Source organism: Cucurbita pepo, chromosome LG19 (genome assembly GCF_002806865.2).
Source record: "Cucurbita pepo subsp. pepo cultivar mu-cu-16 chromosome LG19, ASM280686v2, whole genome shotgun sequence".
NCBI lineage: Eukaryota > Viridiplantae > Streptophyta > Magnoliopsida > Cucurbitales > Cucurbitaceae > Cucurbita > Cucurbita pepo.
The window spans coordinates 5,158,824-5,181,069 of record NC_036656.1 but is presented as its reverse complement, the minus strand read 5'-3'; the positions used below and the strand labels follow the sequence as shown (position 1 = coordinate 5,181,069).

At 36.4% G+C, this 22,246-nt stretch overlaps 5 protein-coding genes across 6 annotated transcripts; 2 read left to right on the top strand and 3 right to left on the bottom strand.

Moving 5' to 3' along the window:
• The first annotated feature begins 604 nt into the window (after window positions 1-604).
• On the top strand, window positions 605-5,378 carry LOC111782152 (small RNA degrading nuclease 1-like). Of its 2 annotated transcripts, none has more exons than XM_023662960.1 (12): window positions 605-727; window positions 952-1,134; window positions 1,208-1,297; window positions 1,403-1,471; window positions 1,622-1,729; window positions 1,958-2,074; window positions 2,156-2,225; window positions 2,998-3,098; window positions 3,285-3,419; window positions 3,509-3,616; window positions 4,128-4,235; window positions 4,460-5,378. In XM_023662960.1, exons 1-12 carry the CDS (start codon window positions 695-697, stop codon window positions 4,865-4,867), a joined length of 1,530 nt encoding a protein of 509 aa, XP_023518728.1. In that variant the 5' UTR covers window positions 605-694; the 3' UTR covers window positions 4,868-5,378. The 2 variants fall into 2 exon arrangements, with proteins under 2 accessions (XP_023518728.1, XP_023518727.1); XM_023662959.1 differs by having other exon boundaries at window positions 612-727; window positions 1,622-1,762.
• Window positions 5,379-5,608: 230 nt separating this feature from the next.
• LOC111781685 (phosphatidylinositol 3,4,5-trisphosphate 3-phosphatase and protein-tyrosine-phosphatase PTEN2A-like) lies at window positions 5,609-11,254 on the bottom strand. The gene is made up of 14 exons (XM_023662371.1): window positions 10,931-11,254; window positions 10,679-10,756; window positions 9,625-10,195; window positions 9,226-9,327; window positions 9,080-9,136; window positions 8,823-8,888; window positions 8,247-8,423; window positions 8,056-8,142; window positions 7,917-7,981; window positions 7,768-7,844; window positions 6,960-7,006; window positions 6,735-6,865; window positions 6,468-6,537; window positions 5,609-6,340 (listed from the first exon to the last, which is right to left on the bottom strand). The coding sequence occupies exons 3-14, from the start codon at window positions 10,036-10,038 to the stop codon at window positions 5,819-5,821; spliced, it is 1,815 nt and encodes a 604-aa protein (XP_023518139.1). The 5' UTR covers window positions 10,039-10,195; window positions 10,679-10,756; window positions 10,931-11,254; the 3' UTR covers window positions 5,609-5,818.
• Window positions 11,255-11,921: 667 nt separating this feature from the next.
• LOC111781689 (protein RER1A-like) lies at window positions 11,922-14,693 on the top strand. The gene is made up of 3 exons (XM_023662375.1): window positions 11,922-12,412; window positions 13,977-14,157; window positions 14,262-14,693. The coding sequence occupies exons 1-3, from the start codon at window positions 12,039-12,041 to the stop codon at window positions 14,319-14,321; spliced, it is 615 nt and encodes a 204-aa protein (XP_023518143.1). The 5' UTR covers window positions 11,922-12,038; the 3' UTR covers window positions 14,322-14,693.
• A 266-nt stretch (window positions 14,694-14,959) lies between these two features.
• LOC111781686 (UPF0481 protein At3g47200-like) lies at window positions 14,960-17,170 on the bottom strand. The gene has a single exon (XM_023662372.1). It carries the CDS (start codon window positions 16,788-16,790, stop codon window positions 15,195-15,197), a length of 1,596 nt encoding a protein of 531 aa, XP_023518140.1. The 5' UTR covers window positions 16,791-17,170; the 3' UTR covers window positions 14,960-15,194.
• A 1,719-nt stretch (window positions 17,171-18,889) lies between these two features.
• Window positions 18,890-20,881, bottom strand: LOC111781688 (cysteine proteinase COT44-like). The gene is made up of 4 exons (XM_023662374.1): window positions 20,295-20,881; window positions 19,681-19,916; window positions 19,443-19,583; window positions 18,890-19,357 (listed from the first exon to the last, which is right to left on the bottom strand). Exons 1-4 carry the CDS (start codon window positions 20,722-20,724, stop codon window positions 19,067-19,069), a joined length of 1,098 nt encoding a protein of 365 aa, XP_023518142.1. The 5' UTR covers window positions 20,725-20,881; the 3' UTR covers window positions 18,890-19,066.
• Window positions 20,882-22,246: the final 1,365 nt, after the last annotated feature.

Sequence of the window (22,246 nt, the reverse complement as noted above, 5' to 3'; positions counted from 1 at the left end):
CAACGTGGCAGTTTTTGAGTGCGTAAGCTATCCGATTGGATAAGGGGCGAGTAAATACACGCGAGTAAAGCACGAATCGTTGACCGTAGACTAAAGTAGAAAGGGGAAATTACGATACGCTCCATGCGCGAATGTTGAGCGGTGTATTGTCTGCTCCCTTCTTCCAACTGTTAGAATAGGTCAACGACTTTAATAATCTTCTCACTCAGCGTTTGAAGCCGTTTGCTTTGCTCTTAAACTGGGTGGGTGGGTCGTTTGCCTTGTAAACCTACTTGAAGAAGAAAAAGAAGGACCAAAAACAAATCGGCTCAATAAATGTGCCGTCTTGTCGGCTTAAGACAGAGCCCCGTACGGCTCTCTGATGTCTTCTTGACCTTTAATCCTCTGGCCCTACCGTTCACCCTACTCACTGCTCTGTACTTCTTCTTCTTCTTCTTTCTTTTTTTATTTTTTATTTTTTATTTTTCCTTTTCTGCCCCTTTTAAACACTCCTTACGGCCCAAACCAAGTATTCTTGTTGCACCCGGAAACCCGACCCTAATTTAATTATGGAGCACCGAGTATTCTGGTTGCACCCACAAACCCGACCCTAATTCTGGTTGGGTTGCCCCATTCATTCTTAATCAACAGCTTTCTCGTCAAAGAACACTACGCGGCGGGAACCTACTCTCTTCGAATTCCGAAATCGTTTCCAATGGAGGACAAGATCGTTACAGCAGAGAAGACGGTAATCTCCGTGTCCTTCAATCTATATTTATCTTTATCATTCATGTCCTGTTCTCAACTGCTCTGCCAAGTATACACTTATTGTTTTGTTACTTTTAGTCATGGAATCTGTCGAAACTTCACTGTCTCGGTGATTCTGTTGGTTGAAGCCAGCAACCTAGGGAATATGTGTGGAAGTGTGTTGAATTTGTTTAAAAAGCTAGATCCCCCACGTTTGCTTCGTAGGTGCTTGTCGAGATGGTGCGGTTGGCCCAGAAGCGAGGTATGAAAGGTCGTGAAGGAGACTGGAAGGAGTTTCTTAAAAGGCATGACCCTAAGTTCGGGTCTAGCTTGAGCGACCCGTATAAGAGGCCCAATGATTTGTTGATTGCCTTTCTCAAGACCTTTAGTAAAGAGGATGATTTGATGGTAATGAATCGTTCTATCATAAACGCCACTTGAAGTTTTCGTGATATGCTCACTGTGCTCTTTCTGTTATTAGTTTTTGGATAAAGTACTACAGTGTAACGAGAAACGCAATTTTGTGAAGCAAGTATCGCAGAATGCTTCAGACAATGAATCACCTGAGCAGGTGGGTTCTTTTTTTTCTTTTTTTGGTGGAGGGATCAATCAATGCCTACAGTGACGAATTTTATATCTTAGTTACTTTTGCTAACCCGTGATTGTGGCAGTGCAGAGGCTGGTTCGGCTTACACTTGAACACCCACAATACTCGTTGGAATATTCATTCCCATCTTTTAATGAGGTCTGCTGTTCCTTTGCTTGCTTTCTGTGTTTCGAATCTCTTTCTTGTTTTGTTAATTGACTAATAAATTTTCCATTTAATATGTAATATCTTCTATGATTGCCTACCTATCTAGTGAATTTATGTTGACTTGTGGGTCTGATTTTGAAGGGATGGATTGTTACAAAATTCAGTCAAAAGTCTGACGCACTGAACTCAAATTCAATTTATGCCATTGATTGTGAGATGGTTCTCTGTGAAGATGGAACTGAGAATTTGGTGAGGGTTTGCATGGTGGATCGTGACTTACAAGTATTCTCTTGACCTTTCTGTCTTCTCGTAGCCTCTGTTCAAATCTCCCTTTACACGCACACACCCACAGAAAAAAAAAATGGTCTCATTTGTTTTTTGTATAGTTCTTTCATAAATGGTTTCAAGCTTTTATCAGACCGTTTACTAGGCCCCTTATGCTTAATTTTATGCTGACCTTAAGAGTTTTCTCTTCAGGTGAAAATTGATGAACTTGTAAAACCTAGGAAAGCAATTAAAGACTACAGAACTGATATAACTGGAATTTCTCCTGGGGATTTAGATGATGTTACTTGTTCTTTGGTTGATGTACAGGTATCTGTAGTTTGTTTTTTATGAGGACGGTTTATTCTTCTTCTAACACATACGATCTGATATTCTTTGTGCAAATTGCAGAAATCCATTACAAAATTGCTGTCAAGTGGAACTATTTTGGTAGGCCACAGTCTGAACAATGACCTACGAGGTAATCTAAATATGATCATCGGTACTTGTATTCTTTCAGTTCTTCAAGGGCCATATTTTTATTTTTCAGTTTCAGCTTTAATTTTTCCGAAGTTCAACTTCAATAAAATTTATTTGTTAGGTTTTCTGAATCAACTTCCTACTGTGACTAGACGTAATAATTTACGTATAAATTGATGATGTTACAATAAATTATATTTTATTAATAGTATTGTAATTACCTCTTGCCTAATTTGACGGAAGATATATGACTTCAAAATTGGAAACTTATCCACCCTATTTAACCAACTCAAACTAAGTTTCAATTGGAGAAATTGGTCTTAATGAAAAGCCACTATGCTAACTACTGGCCACCTTATTAAAATACTGTCTTAAAGTTTTCATATCATCCTTTGTAACTATACCAAAAAATAAAAGATTCATGCTTTAAATGTAATTATGTCTCATTGATTTTCCATTTTATTTTATACTAATTGAATATGTTAATATCTTAAAATTAAATTGATCTTCAGTTAAAAAATCCAGAAAAGATCAAATGGGTAAGGATAAAATATCAAGTAATCAAAATAGTAAAAAAATGAGTTAAACTTAAAGATACAAGGGCATGACAACAAAAACAATCAGCCACGATATGCCACTTAAATGCACAAGCATATGGATTCCCATGTTAAGTATCCAAATTCCTTACAAACAAATGGCCTCTTGAAAATTGTGCATATTGCTTCTCCCTGACATTAGTTTATTTGTTGTCCTTTGTTCTTTTGTTGCTACAGCACTTCAATTAGATCATGCGAGGGTGATTGACACCTCTTATATCTTCAAGTATTTCAATGGATCTATCTATAGAAGGCCTTCTTTGAACAACCTGTGTAAGGCATGTGTAAAATACATGTTTTTCATAGTTTGTGCTCTTTCACTCATGCAATGTTTTTTTTTTTTTTTTTTTTTTTTTTTTTTTTTTTTTTTTTTTTTTTTTNGCGAGGGCTTTTATGTTCATAATCAGAAATATTTGTCTCTTTTAGATGTCATTATGGCGAGTTTTTGTCCTCTTTTTCTACAGTCTGTCTTGGGCTATGACCTTCGTCAGGAGGGTGCTCCACATAATTGTCTAGATGATGCTCGGGCTGCCATGAAACTTGTTCTCGCAAAGCTAGAGAGCAAAGTTGATGATGTGATTACCGAAGCTGATGAGAATGTAAGAATAAGGATCTTCCAACACATTACAGTAACGCTTATGCTGTATGTGTTCATAGATTAATATTGATTTTCCTTTAAATACTGCAGACACCTCAAATTGGTATGGAGAAGTTGCTTCTTCATAGAATACCTGTTAATGTATCAAGTGAAGAATTAGCTGGAGTTATTAGTGGTGCTTTCACCATTGAAGTCAAGGTTGAATATGCTCAATTTATTTTGTATGCAATCCATAGATATGCATTCCGAATAATTTTTTGTGATAATTTCCATGCACATACATAGTCGATAGTTTTGATATATTATGAATCTTATAAAAATATCATGTACATAGTTTGTTACTGTGGGCTTGGTATCTTCACTTTTGATGAACGCTTATTTAATGGGTTCTTTGTGGATTAAGAAAGTTGAGTGGCCAAGTTAGCATTTAGCAGGAACGTGGATGGATCCTGAATTTATGTCGCACCATTTTGAACTACTTGATTTATCAACTTTTTCTTATATAAGCTTCAATTTTTTTTAGTAACTGGTCCATGCAGTTTAACAGGTCGACCAAATGTCTAGGTTGTTTGGTTGCACTGCCCTCTTCTATATATTCGAACACCATAATTGTTTTAACAACATGCGCATTATGTAATGTCTGAATTCTTCTCCATCTGCTTATCTTTTACCAACAAATTTTATGTTTTGACGATTCATCTTCCAACAGCCACCTAAGAATGGTCAAGGGGGGGATATATACTCCGCATTTGCCATTTTTAAGAATCCCAAAGAGGCACATGAAGCATTCGAACAGATTGAAGGTAGCCAAAATGAGGTAATAGTGAATACACATTTTCTTTATCTTTATGAGATGATTTATTTTCTTCATTTGATATGCTTTCCATATTCCCTAAGAAAAATGACACACATTTCACTTATACTATGCCATATCCTTGCCAAATTAGTCAATCATATTTCAGTACCGGGTAATTGATGCCCTGGGGAGAATTTTACGCTTGGTTTTACTGATTAATTTTTCCAATCCTGCCATACAATCAGGATTCATCTGGACGGCCACAGAAGCTCGTTAGATTTCAACGTTCAGGGACCACTGTTAGTATCTATGTTCGCAAAATGGGACGAAAGGATTTTGCTGACAAATTATCGTCTAGAAAAAGAGATATGGAAGTGATTGAAAACCTAGTCATGTCCAAAAAACAGAAGACTGATCAGAACATTGGGATGGATACGATTTCAAACTCAAGTAGAAGTCTCGACCATGTTGAGGAGGTTGAAATGTTGAATCTAGAATTGAAACAGGACTCGAGTCCGTGTTGTGATCACTTGAATGAGGTTGAGAGACTGAAGGAAGAATTGAGAAGGAAGGATTATGAACTTAGTAATCTGCGTAAAGCGATCACTGCTCTGAAGAAGAAAAACGAAAAGAAAAAAGGAAAAAAGAAGTAAATTTTGCTTTGAATCCACTCCCCTTGCCAGCTATAGTCTTGGTTCTGCCTGTACTCCTCTTCTGGTTTTTATCTCCATGATCCTGGTGCCTCTTTTGTGAATTACCGTGAAATTTATGGGATCAACACAGACAAGCTGCATCCTTTTACTAAAAGATTCATTGGGACGATTGACTACCCAGCTGCTAAACCAATATCCAGCCATGGAGCGAATAATCGGAGATAATTTATACAAATACTCAGTTTTGATGTTGTAGATCGTTACATTTTACTAATCTCGTGGGGGCAAGAGGAAAAGAGCTTCGACTTCCCTGTGTTATTACTTAAGAATAGTTTCATGTTGTTGTAGGTTTCCCTCAAGTGCCTCACTGGCCTAAGAGGTTAATTTTGTTTCTTTCTTTTTGTGCGCTAAGATTTTTTTTTTCAACTTTTTTTTTATTGAGTTAACTTTCTGGATGTCTTGGTTGTCTGATTCGTGCTATATATATACTTTTATTGAATTGCTCAGGGAATGCAAATGTTTTTATATGATAGAAAATATGTTCTATATCATGTTCTGTACTAATTCCTCTGTAAACTCTGCAAATATGTTATGGTAATGATACCTAATGGTATAACTATTAAAACTAAGATACTTGCGTTGTCAAGTAAATTAATTGATGGTCGTGTGGAAATTCCTATTTGAATTTTGGATCCCTAAATTTTGACAAAGTTAGCTTTTGATAAATTTTGGGAAAAAGAATCGCATGAAGCAGCCCAATGATTTAAACAATATAGAAAGTGTTTTCTTTTCCTTTCCCTTCCACCATGAGGTGGGGAGGTTTAAAAGAGGGAAGGTATCATATGAAGGGAAAAACAATCAATTGAAAGCTGCCGTTATCTCAAATATCAACTTCTTGATAATCCAACATTTTCTGATATAAATGGTTTGAAGCAACGCTCAACTCGCGCTTCATTCACTATCAAAGTCTTCTTCATCCCCAAAAGTGAAAACTGATGCATCAGCGGCTATTGCTTTGAATTCACTTGCGCTTGCCGAATCCATATTTGGGGTCTCGAGGCCTGACGGTTGTATCATGCCACCAATGTTTGGTTCTTTTGGAGCATTGATTTGTAGATTTCTCTCATTCCCAAGTGACAAATGATTTGTTTCACGCGCTAAACTCCCAATTTTATCAGAAGAAATTGCTGTTGATGAATGGTCAACTTTTGCAGTTTCAGAAGTTGATTGAGCTAGACCAGTTTTTGTGTCACCATTTTCTTCATCACTATCAGAGAATACATCATCATTTTCTTCACTCTCAGGAATTTTGTTTTTGCTCGATTGTGCCGCCTCATGACCTGGAACCCGATCATGAATAGGACGACAATCAGATCCTTTGCCAGCAGAATTAGTTTTCGATCGTGTTGGCAAAGTACCATTATAGTCTATCATCACAACCTCGACCTGGAATCCAGGAGTAGGAAGTTTTCTCTGCAAATGGTGACCCACATATATTATAAAAAGAGAGCAAAAACAAAATCCGTATAGTTCAGTAATGGATTACGTTAAGAGATTATTATAATGAGTGTCGAAGGATTTGAAGGATTGTGTTGATTACCTTATCAAAACCATCAAGATCTGTGTCGCTTAATAATACTTTGTTTTCTGTCATTGTCGTATTTAACCAACTGGAAAAAGTAAAGGGGGAAACAACGTTAAAAGACCTTCACAGCACGGCACGATTTACTCCCTATGGCATACTAGTGGGAGCAGAACGAAGGTATGAAAGAAATTCATGATACCATTTGGGCAGAAATCCGTGGACAGTATTCAAAAGGTTTCACAACTAATAAACAAGATTGGAAGTGACCAGAAATTAACTAACCAATAAAAATCTCCATGGCGGTCATGAAAATGAATCTTAAAGTCCCCAGATAACTCTGTCAAACCAGGCTCACCTGGCAGTGCAAAGACTACAAATCCTTTCTTTGGTGCTCTAATCCAGAAATCTTCTGGCTGCAGTAAGTTGGAAACCTCAGATTAGAGATGCAAATCATCATAATATGTTGTATGGGAACTAAACCAAAGGGTGGAACTTCAATAACCTTACCATCAAATCCTTTGTCTTTGGATGCTTTTTTGTTGAGAACAAAATCTCTGTAGATAATTCAAAAACTTTGATAAGAATATATATGTTATAATTTTAGGCTAATGAGCAGCCAAACGATCTACACATAGGAAAGGCTATAATTAACATCCCACAACGGAAAGAACAAGATTTTGGACAGCTACTGTCAAAGTATAAATACCACCACATCCCCTTTTATATCATTAATTCGGGAGTTCGTGAGATTTTCTAGTTATTCTCTAGTTCAAATATGTTATAATTAATTTCTAATTTTGTTGAGTTTAAATATTTAGGTGTATGGGATATTTGATGAGTGCTTTTCTTATGCTCATGTATATATATAATAGGGTATATTTGAAATCCAAAGCCACCAAAACCTACAAGGTATTGTTGAAACATAGCTTGCCAGCTTGGCATTATCAAAGTAATCAGTGAACGAAAACAAATGTTTACAAGCATGTGTCAGATAGATACACAGACGACCAATCACATCTCTATAAAAAGCAGAGGCTGCATTCAGACACACGCAAACAAAATTAAAGAAAAATAAAAAAACGAAAAGAACATATTGCAGATTCATGGATTCATGAGAGATTTTCTCCAAATCCCTTTCTCTGTATACTTAATACTTGACCATAAGGCAAAAGTTTATATCATAGTAAACTATATCAAGAACAGAATAATTGCAAGAGACTGACAAATATAGCCTTGCTAAAGATAAGTCAACTGAAAGATGTTAAAAAAGAAGATTTGTAGTATAAGGTGAAACAGCAGGAATTTCACAAAATACCACTGTGATTTGAAATTGTAATCGAAGGCCTAACCCAATACGGGCACTTGTGAAGCCGAAAGCCTCTCAGCATGCACCTGTAAAATTTTAACATGAGTAACTCTGGTGGACCATATTTATGTTCTCCATGAACAGTATCAACAACTCACCTCCGTCCTGGTGGAGTATTTCCGTTGAAATGTATTAAAATGCGCTCAAAGTATTTGACATACCTCTGTATCAAGTAAAGAGGCATCACAATAAAGTATAAAATAAAAATAAGAGAGAGAATAGAATTCAATGGCTTACAATCTGGCTAGGAAGAACCAAAGCCTTTCCATCCACGCATCTTTTCTGATTGTAATAGTCAATTGCCTCTGCTGACGTATGGAAGAACTGCATCCAGATGGAAAAAGAAGAGAGTAATAAACAAGCCCAAAGATTAGGTAAAATTGAATATAAACCTACCAACCTTACGAGAATAGACTATATATTCTTACCTTTAGAAATAAAAGGAGGCTGCAAATCATTAGCCCTGTTCGTGCCATACCAGCTTTACAATGAACAACAACCACATTCTCAATATCCTCCTTTAACCATGCATAAGCACTTAGACAAAATGATTTTATGAGATGGATAGGAGGACAATTATGATCATCAAACGGGAAATGTGCAACCTGAAAGATCCAAAATTTGCAAGTTGAAGAAATAATGATCAGAAAAGTTTAGTCGCTATTTCCTGACTTGAGAAATAAGAATCCATATCTTTCTGACTGTCCAATTCAAAGCCACTCAGAAAATAAGATTTTCAGTAAATATTTGTAACACAGAGATAATTGTGTTATACTTCCTACATTTACAGGTAAGAAATTATTTTGGGTCAGTGGATCATATACATTCCCTAAACTGAAGTATGCTGGAACAACTGATTTTTATTAGGTAGACAAACAATGCCAAATACCAGTTCTTCAGATCAACCCAAGTAAAAGGTAACTTATGCAGTTTTTGTTGTACCGTTGACTATAATTGATATTAGTGAGGATGCTCAATTGAAGACCTGAAAATTGAAAGCTTACCTTCCCCTCAAATAATGAGGCATCATACAAACGCTCTGAGCAAAGATTGTAAACTTTGTATTTTCCCTGCCAATAAATAAGGATTTAATTTTCGGACATTTCCAATTAATGGATTAAGGAAATAACAAGAAAACAAGACCAGCAAGATGTAGACAGGCATGGTATGTAATAACGCTGCTCGTAGCTCTTTTCTTCCTCTGAGTCTTCTGCTGTATGGGTTCATAAAATACCAGAAAATAAGTGAAATTAAAATTTACCTTATGATGAGTTTCAAAGAATTTGATCACTTCTTCCATATGATTTCTGTAAAATCCCTACAACAAAATTTCCAATTATATGAATCTCATCCACTAAATACATGAAGGCAAATTCATTTAAATCTATCTGAATATTTTTCACTTACCTCAATGAAACCAAATAAACCGGAGCTCATGTGACCAGCAGGAAACCCCATACCAATTATATTTTCAGTGATATATGTCATATCCAAATCAAATTCTCCTTCCTGTTTAGGCAATAGATTTTATTAACATATTCAGTATACTAAAAAAAGAAAAAAGTTGGAGAATCATTTTTTCACTCTTTTGTAAACCATCCAATTAAAAAAGTTCAAAATATATTCTTTCATTTATTATCTAAATAATACTCGGTAGCCATTTAAATGGTGCATTTTCGTTGGTTTAGAAGTAATGTAATACTATAGTGTATAGCTTGTAAGTGTACAAAAAGAAATATGCACAGAGCATATAACAAATACAACAAGAACAATTAAACGGAAGAAAATATAGCACACATGAACTACCTGATATCTTCGTTTGTTCTGAGATACAATATGGCGTGCCTTTACCTGCATAGCCTTTACTGCATTCTGAGATGTGTCAACTAAACCTTTTGTGATTGATTTGAAAACATCAGATTGCGCTGCTGCTTTGGTATCTGCAGCAGTATCATCTCGTACAGGAGACATTGAAGGCATCCGCAATCCAAAGCCACTACTGAAACGAGCAATTGCTGACATCCCAGCATTTCCTGCCTTAGAGTCATTTTCTGCTGCTTCAGGCGGTTGTGGATTTCTAAAACTCTTAGCCCAAGATGATATTCCAGACGGAGATAAAATAGATGTCAAATGGTCTCCTGTACTATTTTGCCTATGGACAGTTGGAGCTGGATTATTGACTGCAGATTGTGTTGAACTATTAGAAGTTCCATCATCCATTTTATCATACGAATGAAACAGGGTTAAATGCTGCTTTACTATCCTGGCTGAAACTGAGAACTATGTGGATCTCAACTTCTCAAATAGAAACCATGATGACCAGTAGAGATATCCACAATGAAGTTGCAGCTGTCAGTAGTTAATCTTTACATCCAAGCTGCAATGCACAACTACTATGAACACGCTTGATTTTTTCTCATGCCAAAATGTTAAATTGAACTTTAGGGAACAATTGAAATTCATGATCTTATCATAAGAAAAACTGATCAAGAAGTCTCTCATAACAATTTAGTTATGTAGCCCTGTTCTCAACGACGTGGGTGTGCATTTGGTATCAACCACTGCTGGACAGTGAACCAGCATGAGTACACACACGATTGCGTATGTTCACTTAAAACATTTGTTTTGGATCAAGCTACTCCTAATCTACCTTTGGGGGGAATAATGAACTTTTTTCCTTTTAATAATAAACTAGATAGGCTATAATAGAAAATTTCTATCATGAGGGTTCCTTCATTTTCTGGATAGACATCATCATCTTTATGCATTTAGAGAACAATGGTAAGAGTTTTTGAATATTGGCTACTCAAACATTATATTGTTCATCGTTCTCAATTAACATACTACATTTCATTCATACCTCTAGTAATATCAGTCACTTCAATTAATTTAACATGCTCCAAGAAAAGGTGCCGAGCTCGAAGTAAGATTCAGCAACCTGGTTTCCAGAAAAGCACTATATCAACAAAGAGTTATAGATCTGCAAGTAATCACGGGAAATTGGCAGAATAAAACACGAATCGAATCCCATGAGTAACAAATCATTCGGGATATGTTCTTAGAATTACACACGGAAATGATGACTTCAAAATGAAAATGCAGGCAAACTTACAGCGACGAATTAAGAATTTCGGTTGGATCTCGTCGAATAAATGATTGTGAATGAACCGAAGAAGATGATGTGTCCAGTTAGGATCTCCGCGAAGGTTGTTTCTGTTCAGAGTTCGAAAAAGAATACGAGGGAACTGGAAATTGTTACTGGAGAGGAAGAATGATTACAGTTCGCAGGTGAAGAATTTTGAAGAAATTAGCGATCTATGGCTTAATTTCAACTTCGAACAATTTAATTGGCTGGATGATGTAAATCGTCACTCATTTCCAACCGAATTATTTCATCTCTATCTCCAAGAAGTTACGACACGTCGTCTTCGGTCAATTCATAATTTGATTTCCAGACAGCTTGTAAGATGACGGTAAGAATAGAATATTCTAATTTTTTTTCCCATTTTTTTTTAAATTTCAATAATCACGGATTAGAATCCTAATTAGTTTCGGGCTATATTAAGGACAACTATTTTACACTTATTTTGATTATTTTTAGCACATTAAATATTTATTATTAAATTGTGACTTCTAAACAAATTAATTGTGTTTTTAAATTAGAATGTATTCGTCCTTAATTTCTATAATTTATAATTTTAAACATTTATAATTTAATTCAACCATTTAGTTTAGTTTTAAATTCGCTTCTAGCTTTAAAAACTTTTTTTTTATTATTATTATTATTCACATAAAAAAAAAAACTCCATTTTTAATTTGTGTCCTTTGTTTTCTATAACAAAATTAAAAATTAAGCTGACCTATTAAATAAAAAAAAATTAATGTTATTGAAAATTTGAAAATTGTGAAGGAAGATAATAAACATGTAATTTAATTAATTTGATTTGATTTGATTTGTAATCGGCAACCTAAACCATATAATAATTTACGAAAATGAAACTATTAACAGTAAGTACAGAGATTAGATTAAAATTATGGCAAACAAGGCCCAAATTTGATATTAATTTTAAAAAATAAAATAAAAACAAAAAAAATGGAGGAGAATCAGCCCGAACCCTACAATGGCAGAAGAGAGATAATTACAGAGAGAGGTTGGAAGGGAAAATCAAATCTAAGCATATAAATTGGGCGACGACGGTTGTGGATACTTGCGGGTCCTAATGGAGAGTGTAGCGGCTGGCGTTGGTCACGGCGCCGTAGAAGATGTCTCTTCTACCACTATCTTTTCACGGTGGAGCCATGCCGCTTCATGCCGGTATCAGCACCTCCTCGATAGGTGTTCCCCATACATCTTCTACCGTTGGATCGCCTGCTTTTTCATCGCTTCTATCTATGTCCTTCGGGTTTACCTCATCGAAGGATTCTACATCGTCTCTTACGGCCTCGGAATTTACATCCTCAATCTTCTGATCGGCTTTCTCTCCCCCCAAGTGGATCCTGAGATCCTGGATCTCCACGATGGCCCTGCGCTTCCCGTCAGGGAATCCGACGAGTTCCGCCCTTTCGTTCGTAGGCTTCCGGAGTTCAAATTCTGGTGCGTCCAGGTTTCCGATTGCTTGCATTTTTTTTCCGCCCATTCTGAATTTGAGCTATCGTAGTGTCTTTTGATTGAATGCTTTCTGATGTACATGTGTACGATGCAATTGCGAATTGGTAGTGCAATTATGAACGATCGAGGTTTTATTAAGCTTTAAGATATAGGTAATTGTTGGATTGGAGCCACGAGCTCGTATGGTTCTCTGCAAATCATTTGTTAATAATTGGGGTCGTCTGAATTCTGTAACTTTTCGCCTATAGGATGTGGATTTGGTTAGGATTGGTGCTAGGATCCCTAGATGATTTCCGTTTGATATTTCATATGTTTACTAAATTTGATCTCATTTTGTTTTGAGCCCAGAATTTGACCTTTTTCAAAACCTGACTTATTTAACAAGTTGTAATTATGCAATCAGATCAGAAGTTAATGGATATCGATACATTTATCTGGACCCGAACTTGGTACATACTAAAGGTTTGCGCCTGGGTCCTAGACTCCTATCTAGCTTTTGACTACGCCATTGTCCATGTAAGAGGACCTTCTTTGCTCCCTCAACCCACTGCCCAAGAAGTTATTCAATCAATATGGCTGTCACATGTACATCATTGGATTTAAGAGGGATAAATGATAAGATTGACAACCACGTCCAATTATTTCTCTAGACTTCAGAATTTCGAGGAAAACCAAAATTAAAGGAAAAAAGGAAAAAAAAAAAACTCGGGTGATTTTCCATGCAACTGTAATCAATGAGTTAGATACTTATGGTAAACACCTAAAAGATTCCTACCTAAAGCTTATTATGTATGTAACACCTAAAAGATTCTGATCTAAAGCTTAATATGTATGATGTTTCCTATCAAAGATATCGTCTCAACTATTGAGAATGTTTGCTTCATGATAGAGCCTCGGGATTTTGATGTTTTTTTTACTATGTTTATAATTATTTACAATTTTCTTAGCCTTCTTCTCTGCCTTCATCTTCCACATATATAATTTACGGCAGCATTGCAACTATTGGATAGGATTAATTTTTTAGCATTTAAACCTTGAATTTTATACCAGAAAACCAAAACACTTGGACGAAAGTTTTCCCTAATGCAATATTATCAGTCATTCTCTGTTTATTTGCATACTGATTGCCTGTATTTATAGAGGTTTAGTTTTGACACAACTGAATGCCTAATCTTCTAAAATTTCTTTATTGAGAAGAATATCTACCGACAAATTCGATAAAATAAACAGATGACTCTGTAGGCTTGGGTTGGGCTTTATCCTCTTAATATGGAGTAGTTTAAAGAGAAATTATAGGAGCAAAATGACCCAATGTGGTTTACAGTTTTTTACGTTGATGGTACAAGAGAGAAACTACGAAAGTATTTTGAATCTATGTCCAATAGTTACTAAGGGATATCCAGATCTTTTAATATATATCCAATATTAGGGGTAGCTATGTTGTAGCATCTTCATTCAATAATTTTTCCTGTTTAAGCTTGTAGATTAAATTAATCATAGAAAAAGAATGCTAATCTTTGGTAATGTTCCCTTCCTTTCTTCTTTGAAGGTACTCGATCACAAAAGCCTTCTGTATTGCTTTTCTGATGACATTCTTCAGTGCATTTGACGTACCTGTATTTTGGCCTATCCTTCTATTTTACTGGGTGGTGTTGTTCACTCTCACTATGAGGAGACAGATATCACACATGATCAAATATAAATATGTTCCGTTCTCCTTTGGTAAACAGGTAAAATTCTTTTCAGAGTCTGTGTTTTCTCAGTTGTCCTGGTCTTCTTTCTTTCATCATGTCTATGCAATTATAAACTAACGATTTTCTTTGTTTCTTGATAGCGATATGATGGAAAGGGTGCATCAGCTTCAAGCGAGACCAGTAACCTTCTGAAGGATTAAAGTCTTTGGGTGGATTAATAGTAGTAATTGTTTCTGTCAAGTAGAACTATTAAACTTGATTTATTCTGCTGTATTCTTGTTCACTGTTAGTTCTACATGAGGAGAAGACAGTAAGAGATAATTGTAATGGAGATAAGTTAGGCTGGTCATCTGCTAGTTCTTCATTTCCCCTAATCTTTGTACTTCTCTGGATGTTCCTATGGAAAATCAAGATTCAGGTAGATGGTGTGGATGCTGAATTTTGCCCCTCTCCATGGCAGACATGTTCCAGTTGTAAAGAAAGAAAAAGAAGGGATAAAAACCTCTGGTTTTGTTAGCAGATGAACAATCTCAGATTTTACCTTAAAGATTTCTGCACATTTGCTTGCTTCATCTCTCTCCTTTTAATTTTAACATATTCTGATAGTGACTCCATATAAGGGTCATTATATCATAATCAGGCGCTATTCATTAATACTTCTTATTGCCAATGTCTGAGCTGGTGGCATCAATTGTTAGATGGTAGTATCTCTTGAATTAAGAGATTAGATTCTCTTGAATTAAGAGATTAGATGTTCAAGATAAATGTCTTGAATCAAGAAGTTAGAGGTTCAAATTTTCAAATTTTTCCCATGAATTGAATAATAATAATAAATTTAAGACATTAGTTCAATTAGGTGCTACCATAAGAAGAAACCCCAGCAAAGTCGTCTCATCTAGGGCAGCTACGTCTACAACGTAATCAAAGCGAAAACTTTCGCATTACAAAATCAATAACACAGCTCCATCGGCAATTTGAACTTTCGAAGGAACTGAAAACCCGATGAAAAAATGAAAGAAACAATTGAAAAACATAAACTTTTTATGAGGAGAGCGTAGGTTCCGAGTTGTGGGTCAATTTGGTGGCCGGTAATAGCCGTAAACTCCATAGAAGGTCTGTGCAAAAGTAAGCAACAGAAGAACAACTGCTGCAATCAAGGAGATAATGGCCCATGGATTGCTGAAGTAATTGTGTTTCAATGATGCTCTCCAAGCATTCCATCTATGGTTGTAGTAGTGATTAACATCCTCAGACACTTGGGAAAGATAACTGTCATTGATGTCATAAACTACCTCTTGACAGAGACGATTGAAGAGTTCAGCAACCTCCTCATCACTGCCAAGCCAATGCTCTATGATTCCGCAATAATGGAGGTAAGCAACATCTTCATGAGAATCGATTAGGTTATCCATGAAAACCACATAGGAAGTTATATCATTGCTGCAATCAAGATGGCATTGCTCGAATGCTATTAAATTGAGAAATAATGACCTAGTTCCGTCGTGAATCAATAGCCTTGGAATTTGCATAACTCCATTATTGAAATTGATGTCCCAAAATCTATCAGTTTTCTTCTTCTGGAATCTGATCCCTGCCTCTTTCAGCTCTTTCACGCAGTGTATCAGTTGCTGCCTCCGTTTATCGGCCACCCGATGCGTATGAGATCGCCGTTTGATCCAAACTTTCGGCGCTAATTTCTGGCCTGACCGCAGGAGACTTCGCCGGAAAACGTCGAGACAATGTAGTCCGTCTTGATTTCCGAGCGGGTCAAAGGCGGTTGCATTTCTGAGAGATGATTCTAATTTGTTCAAATTGCTTTTGGTTAATGGCTCATCGTTTGGGGTTAATGGATCGAAGAATCTGAGTGCCAATTCGGCTAAGAGCCCTTTCTGGTAGTTCTCACCCAACTGAAGCCCTAGCAGCCGATCCAACACAAACAGAGGAAGCTGATTCTCAAGCATTATCATATCCCTCTGAATCGAATGCATTGAGCCGCGCATTGCGAAGATCGGATCATTTCGAGGATAACCTAATTGTTTGAATCCCTCTGCTGCTCCTCTGAAGAGCTCAAGCACAAAGCAACCATCGAGAACCATCATTTCCACAAATTCATTGCTGCTAAAACTGAACGGTCCTTCATAGCAACTGCGTGCGTTTTCTTCAAGTTCTTTCATGGCGTCCAAATAAATGTTTATGTCATGCTTAGTTCTCTCAAGGATGTGGTAAAGCGACCGCCATTTATGGCGTTCCATTTGCCGGAGCCGGCGTTTTCCGTGGTGGTAAGGTCCTAAAGAGACAATCTGAGGAACAACAGCTTTGTCGTCTCCATCTTTTAGGTAGTGGGGGACCTTGTAAATGCAGAGCTTCGCCCATGAACTTTCTACTTCATCTTGATGAGCTTGGTCCAGCTTTTCCTTGATGGAGATAACCCATTCCGACTCCGGTGATTCGGAATCTTCTTCAAGCTTCTGATCTTCATCTTCTACTATAACATGATGGGATTCTGATTGAATCTGCCTATACTCCTGAAGCTGGAGTTCTGGTTTTCCATGAGAATCAACAGAGTTGGCTGAATTTGAGTTTCTGGGAAGACCAGATTCTACAGTTTCTTTGAGCTTAAGAGTGATCAGGTACCAACTCAATAGCTCTTTGTTGAACACAGCCACCATTTTTAGCACAAAATTGAAATTCTTAGACTCTGGCTGGCTTTTGAAGAATTCTTATCCCCCAGCGAATGAAAATACTGTATTTCTTCTAAGACAACTAAGGCATATTAATTAAGAGAAGGTAATGTGCGAAACGTTAATTCTATAATGGAAGTATCCAAGTGATTGATGCTTTAAGTATTCAATAGACGTGAACCAAAAGTGTAGATCATCCAAACGAAATGACCCATTTACTTGGAACGTTTAATTTCATGTAGATGTCTGGTTTGAGTATGATCTTCATTGGAAAATCAAATTGTCATTTTTTAATTCCAACTCTGTTTGTCATTCTTGTGATGTTTTTATTAACAAAAGTGCACGATTCTCCCTCCTTTTCCCTTCTATTATTAGAAGATCATATGCAGAGATGAAGCTTTCCATGGAATTCTATCATTTAATATTGCCACCATCTTCCCGCTCCACAGTTGACCCCAATGATGGCATTTGGTGGAAGCAATGGCCACAATCATGAGAGGACACTCGGTTACCCTTCTCTTTTTTGCGTTAACAGAATGTGTTGAAGTCTGATTTTTACTATGAAATATGTTTACTCTTAACGTTAAGTAATTTAAGTTTTATCTAATTTTAAGATGTATTATCTTATCTGTGCCTAGTTGAAATCATATGTAAATAAACCTAAGCGGTTATGAAATATTCTATTCTAGTGTCTTCACTTATATTTTTTTTTTCTTATATCTTTTCTCTTTTGTTCTTCATATAAATCAAGTTGATAAATTGTGTGATCTTAACAAACGTTGTTTGTCTGTTTGAATTATCATCGGGATAATGCCGAAATTAAGTATAAGAGAACGTCACAATCCACGATGCAATTGTGCCCTTGACAAAGTCATCAAAAATAGTAGGTTGTGACCCTTGCATGCACGCAGATAAGGTGGCGACACAAAGTGGCATCCAATAGACCTAGTGAGGGCCGATACAAGACAAGTGTCATACAATTGGTGAAAACGTTGATTTATGATTTAAAAACAAAACACATCAGAAGACGATATCATTTCGCTCGCAAATTAGTGGAAGATGGTGGTATGTATCTTGAGAAAATAGAGTGAATCCAACAATCATATTCACAAAATGTGTTAATGTTAGGAAATCGAAGTTGTGAAAAACCTTCAGTTTATGGTTTATAATTTTTAAAGATGTTGCACTAGGATAAAGATATTTTTAATGATGAGAATCTTTTGAAAATAAAGTTTGACTGAATCAACCTCTTCCAGGGTTAAATTGTGGAACCAAGTTTACTCATGGGTTAAGTTTATTTTAAGAAAACTTAATAGTTAAGTAATTTGATTTAAAGATAAAATCTCATTTTATTAATTTTTAAGATAGAATCTTATAAGTTCACATAAATGAATTATATTAGGTAATAACCCAGTCTCTATTAATAAACATTAACTATATGCGGTTTCTATTTTGGTATCTCTAACTTATATTTTTATTTCGATGCCTTCACGTATATTTTTTTTTTTTTACATATTCTCTCTTTTATTTTTCATCTAGATCCAATGAGTGAGTTGCGCAATACTAACAAACTCCATCTTATGCCACAAATTTCATTAACTTATGAAGGAACATTGATGTTGAATCGATTACAAGCACTTTCAGAAGACGATATCATTTCACTCGCAAGTCAGTGGAAGAATCTGGTATGTATCTTGAGAAGATGGATAGTCATGAATCCAGCCATCATATTGACAAAATGTGTTAATGTTGGAAAATTGAAGTTGTGAGAAAACTTAGTTTATCCATGGTAGTTTTTAAAGATGTTGTAGCGTAGTGAATATTGATGGTGAGGAGAATCTTTTGAAAATAAAATTCAACTAAGTCACCTTTTGAAAGAAGGGTTAAATTGAAGTTTACTTATGGGTTAAGAAAACTTAATAGTTAAGTAATTATTTGAGTTTATGATAAAATTTAGATAGAATTTTATATATTCTCCTATAAATTATCTTATTTAATTTTGGGAATGAATTATCTTATTGTAACTATAGTTTCCATCTTGATATCCCAAGCTATATTTTTCTTTACATATTCTCTTTGGTCCGATATTAACAAACTCCATCTTTGATACCACACATATCATGAACTTGTGAAGGAACATTGATGTCCAATCAGTTACAAACACTTTTAGATTTGTAGGTATAGCAATAGGCCTAACTTCAGACCAACAGGAATTAAAACATAAAACTAGAAGTAACCATCTTTCAACTGCCTTGATGTTAAATTCAAGCACTGCTGATCTTGTTCTTGTCTCCAGCAAGTTCCAACCCTAAATATGATCCTGTTGGGTTGTTGTTGTTGCCATTCTTAACAGGGTAAGAAGCCTCCATTGCAATCCCACACTTCCCGTCGGTAGTATGCTTCACATTGCGCTCTAGCTTGAAGTAGCCATCCTCACCCCATCCTGTGCCCCATGAGTTCCTTACAAGCCAATAATCAACTCCATTCTCTGTTCCATATCCAACGGCCACCACGCCATGGTCAAGAGCCGAGCCACATTTACCAGTAAATACACCCTGAAAAGTTGAATCAAATAGGATCAATCACAAATTAGGTCCCCAGAGACTATAATGTAACTTCTTTAGAAGGAATGATCCTCACCGACTGGTAAAGTTGTAAGGCCAAGCCACTAGCTTCAATGGCGACACTCACTGGTTGATGAGCAACAGCCTTCTTCAATGCTTCCTCGTCATTGGCAGGGACATCCTCGTAGCCATCAATGCTAACAACCTTGGCATTTTCCTGACATTCAATTCCAGAGAGAATATCAGCATCCGCCCAAGTAAAAGATCAAAGAAAGTGGAAAACAGAACAAGATTATATGGGACAAGAATCTCACCCTTGTCGGATCGCATTGTCCATCCAAGCCCTCATAAGGATAATCTTCCTCGGTGTCCAAACCGCCATTGTCAATGATGAACTGGAAGGCATAGTCCATAAGGCCTCCATTGCAGCCTGAATTGTACTTTGTGTCACAGCTAACAAGCTCTTGTTCCGAGAGAGAGATGAGTTCTCCTGTGACGATCTGGTTTATTCCTTCCACAGCTGCTATGGTCGAGAATGCCCAGCAGCTCCCTGTTTTTCCAGCACAGTTACCAAACATAAAGCTCAAACATCTCGTATGATTGGGCTCTCAATTGTTTCCAACAGTAATTGGGTTTTGCAGATCATTAACATATGCTAAGGTCCACATACATTATATTATTATTATATCCGTCTTCAGAATTTAAAAAGTGAGGCATATAATAGAAAGAAAAAAACATATCAACAATATATATATACAGAAAAAGAAAACAGAAAAGAGATCAATTGAATAATATATATGATGTTTTCAGAAATTCATGGATATACCCTGATCGTAAGCCCTAGTTATTCTAGTTATTAAAATTTTATTTTTAAAAGAAAAAAAAACTCTTCATATTCTCAAGAGCGGGAGATATTTGAAGTACTAACCGCAACTTCCTTGATTTTTAATCGGAGCAACGGCACCTCTAGTCCTCCAATCGACGGATTCCGGCAAGCGATCAGCGTCGTTGACGGCGTATCGGCGGCTGGCGCTCTTGGCCTTCATGACTCTGCGAGCAGGATGAGACCTAGTCCCCAAAAACGTAGCCCGATACTCCTCGTTGGTCAAATCAGCAAACATGTTCAATCCAACCGTATACGTCCGATTCTGGGAATTGTGCTCATCGATGAAGTTGAGATTGTCCTTGAAGATCAGAAACCTCTTCTCCCGTTCTTCGATTCCGTTGTAGGCCTTGCCGTGCTTCGCCAGCCATATGTCGTAGATTTCTCGAACCTCGCCGTCGGTCCGCTGGTTCAGGGCGGAAATGGAAAGGACGAAGAAGGAGAGGAAGGCGAGGAAAGTAGTGGCGAGGGCCATGGCGAAGGTTGCTTGAAGAACAGGGAAGATTGAAGATTCGGAGCTGTGGAGAAAGTGGGGAAGTGGGGATGGGTATTTATAGGAGCTGAAAAGTGAAATGGTTTGGTTTAATTAATGAAGGGACGGAGTATTTAGTTTTATATAATACAATTTGAGAGTGGGAATATTAAGAGAGAAAAAAAAAAAAGAATTATATTCTTCTGTGTTTGGAGTGATGAGATTCCTGACTATCTAATTGTATGGAATCTCTTAGGATAATAAAGTGATTGATTCAACATGAATGAACACTTCCATTAACAATGGAACTTCAAGTGGGAATTTTAAGTTTTTAAGTGTGTTGTCAATATCATTCACCATTCTTCTTTCCATTTGAAATTCAAAAAATGGCAGGGGGGGGATTCGTGAGTTGCATTCCCAAGACGCTGACAGATGCAGGCACTGATACCTCTCTTGGGAATACAAATTTCAAGCTGCTTCTGGATTGGATTGCATATCAAGTTGACGTTCCATGAATGAAGACGCAATCTGGTTGCATATCAATCGATTCACGGATACTCATTCACTGCTTCATTCTATATCAAAATGTCTGGAAGCATGGCTCGCTCTCTTAAATATGCCTCTGAGTTTTAACTTTTAACTATAACAAGGAACTTAGATCTCACGGTCCAACTTTATTGCTAGTAATTATTGTCCGCTTTAGCTGGTCACGACGTCTCACGATTTTATAACACATATACTATGGAGAGGGTCTAACTCTACTTAGACCAGTGCCTCGCACTATCCAGAATCTAGCTCTGATACCATTTATAACGAGTCAAAGCCACCATTAACAATTATTGTTTTTTTTTTGGACTTTTTCTTTTAGGCTTCCAGACTGACTACGATATGTACGGGCCACAACGGACAACATTTAATAGCGGTGGGCTTGGATTGTTATACGGTTAGAGTGAAATGAGAAGAAGTAATCTCTGTTTTGATAAATGGCCAAATAAGAAGTATGAGGAGTTCATAATCTCCAATTCAAAATGGAAGACAGTTGAGTTCAGTAACTTTTGTTTGTTCATGAGCATCACGTATAAATTTGAGAAAGATAATGAATACAAGCTTTGCTGCAGTAACGCAGCTACAAATTCCCTTCTACATCAATCACCCTGTTAGTGAAATAGGGATTGATTGAATGATTGATGAGAAGATTAAATTATGAAGAGCAAGAATGCTCCATATTTATACAGAGATAACAAAAGATATTCAGAAAATCTACCTAACAATTTGCAGAAAATCTGGTAACAAACAAGTAAACAAATCAAAATAAAATCTAATCAAATCAAAACTAAATCAAATAAAAAACTAGATCTAACTCCTAACGGAGATTTAATTAGATACTCAGCATTCTAAACAAATACGTGATCTTTAACACTCCTCCTTGTTTAGATGATGTGAACTCTAAGCTTTTTTCTGAACACCCATCTTGCTTCAATTATTTTTCTGTTTTAGAGGTCGATCAACCAACTCTCAGATTTTG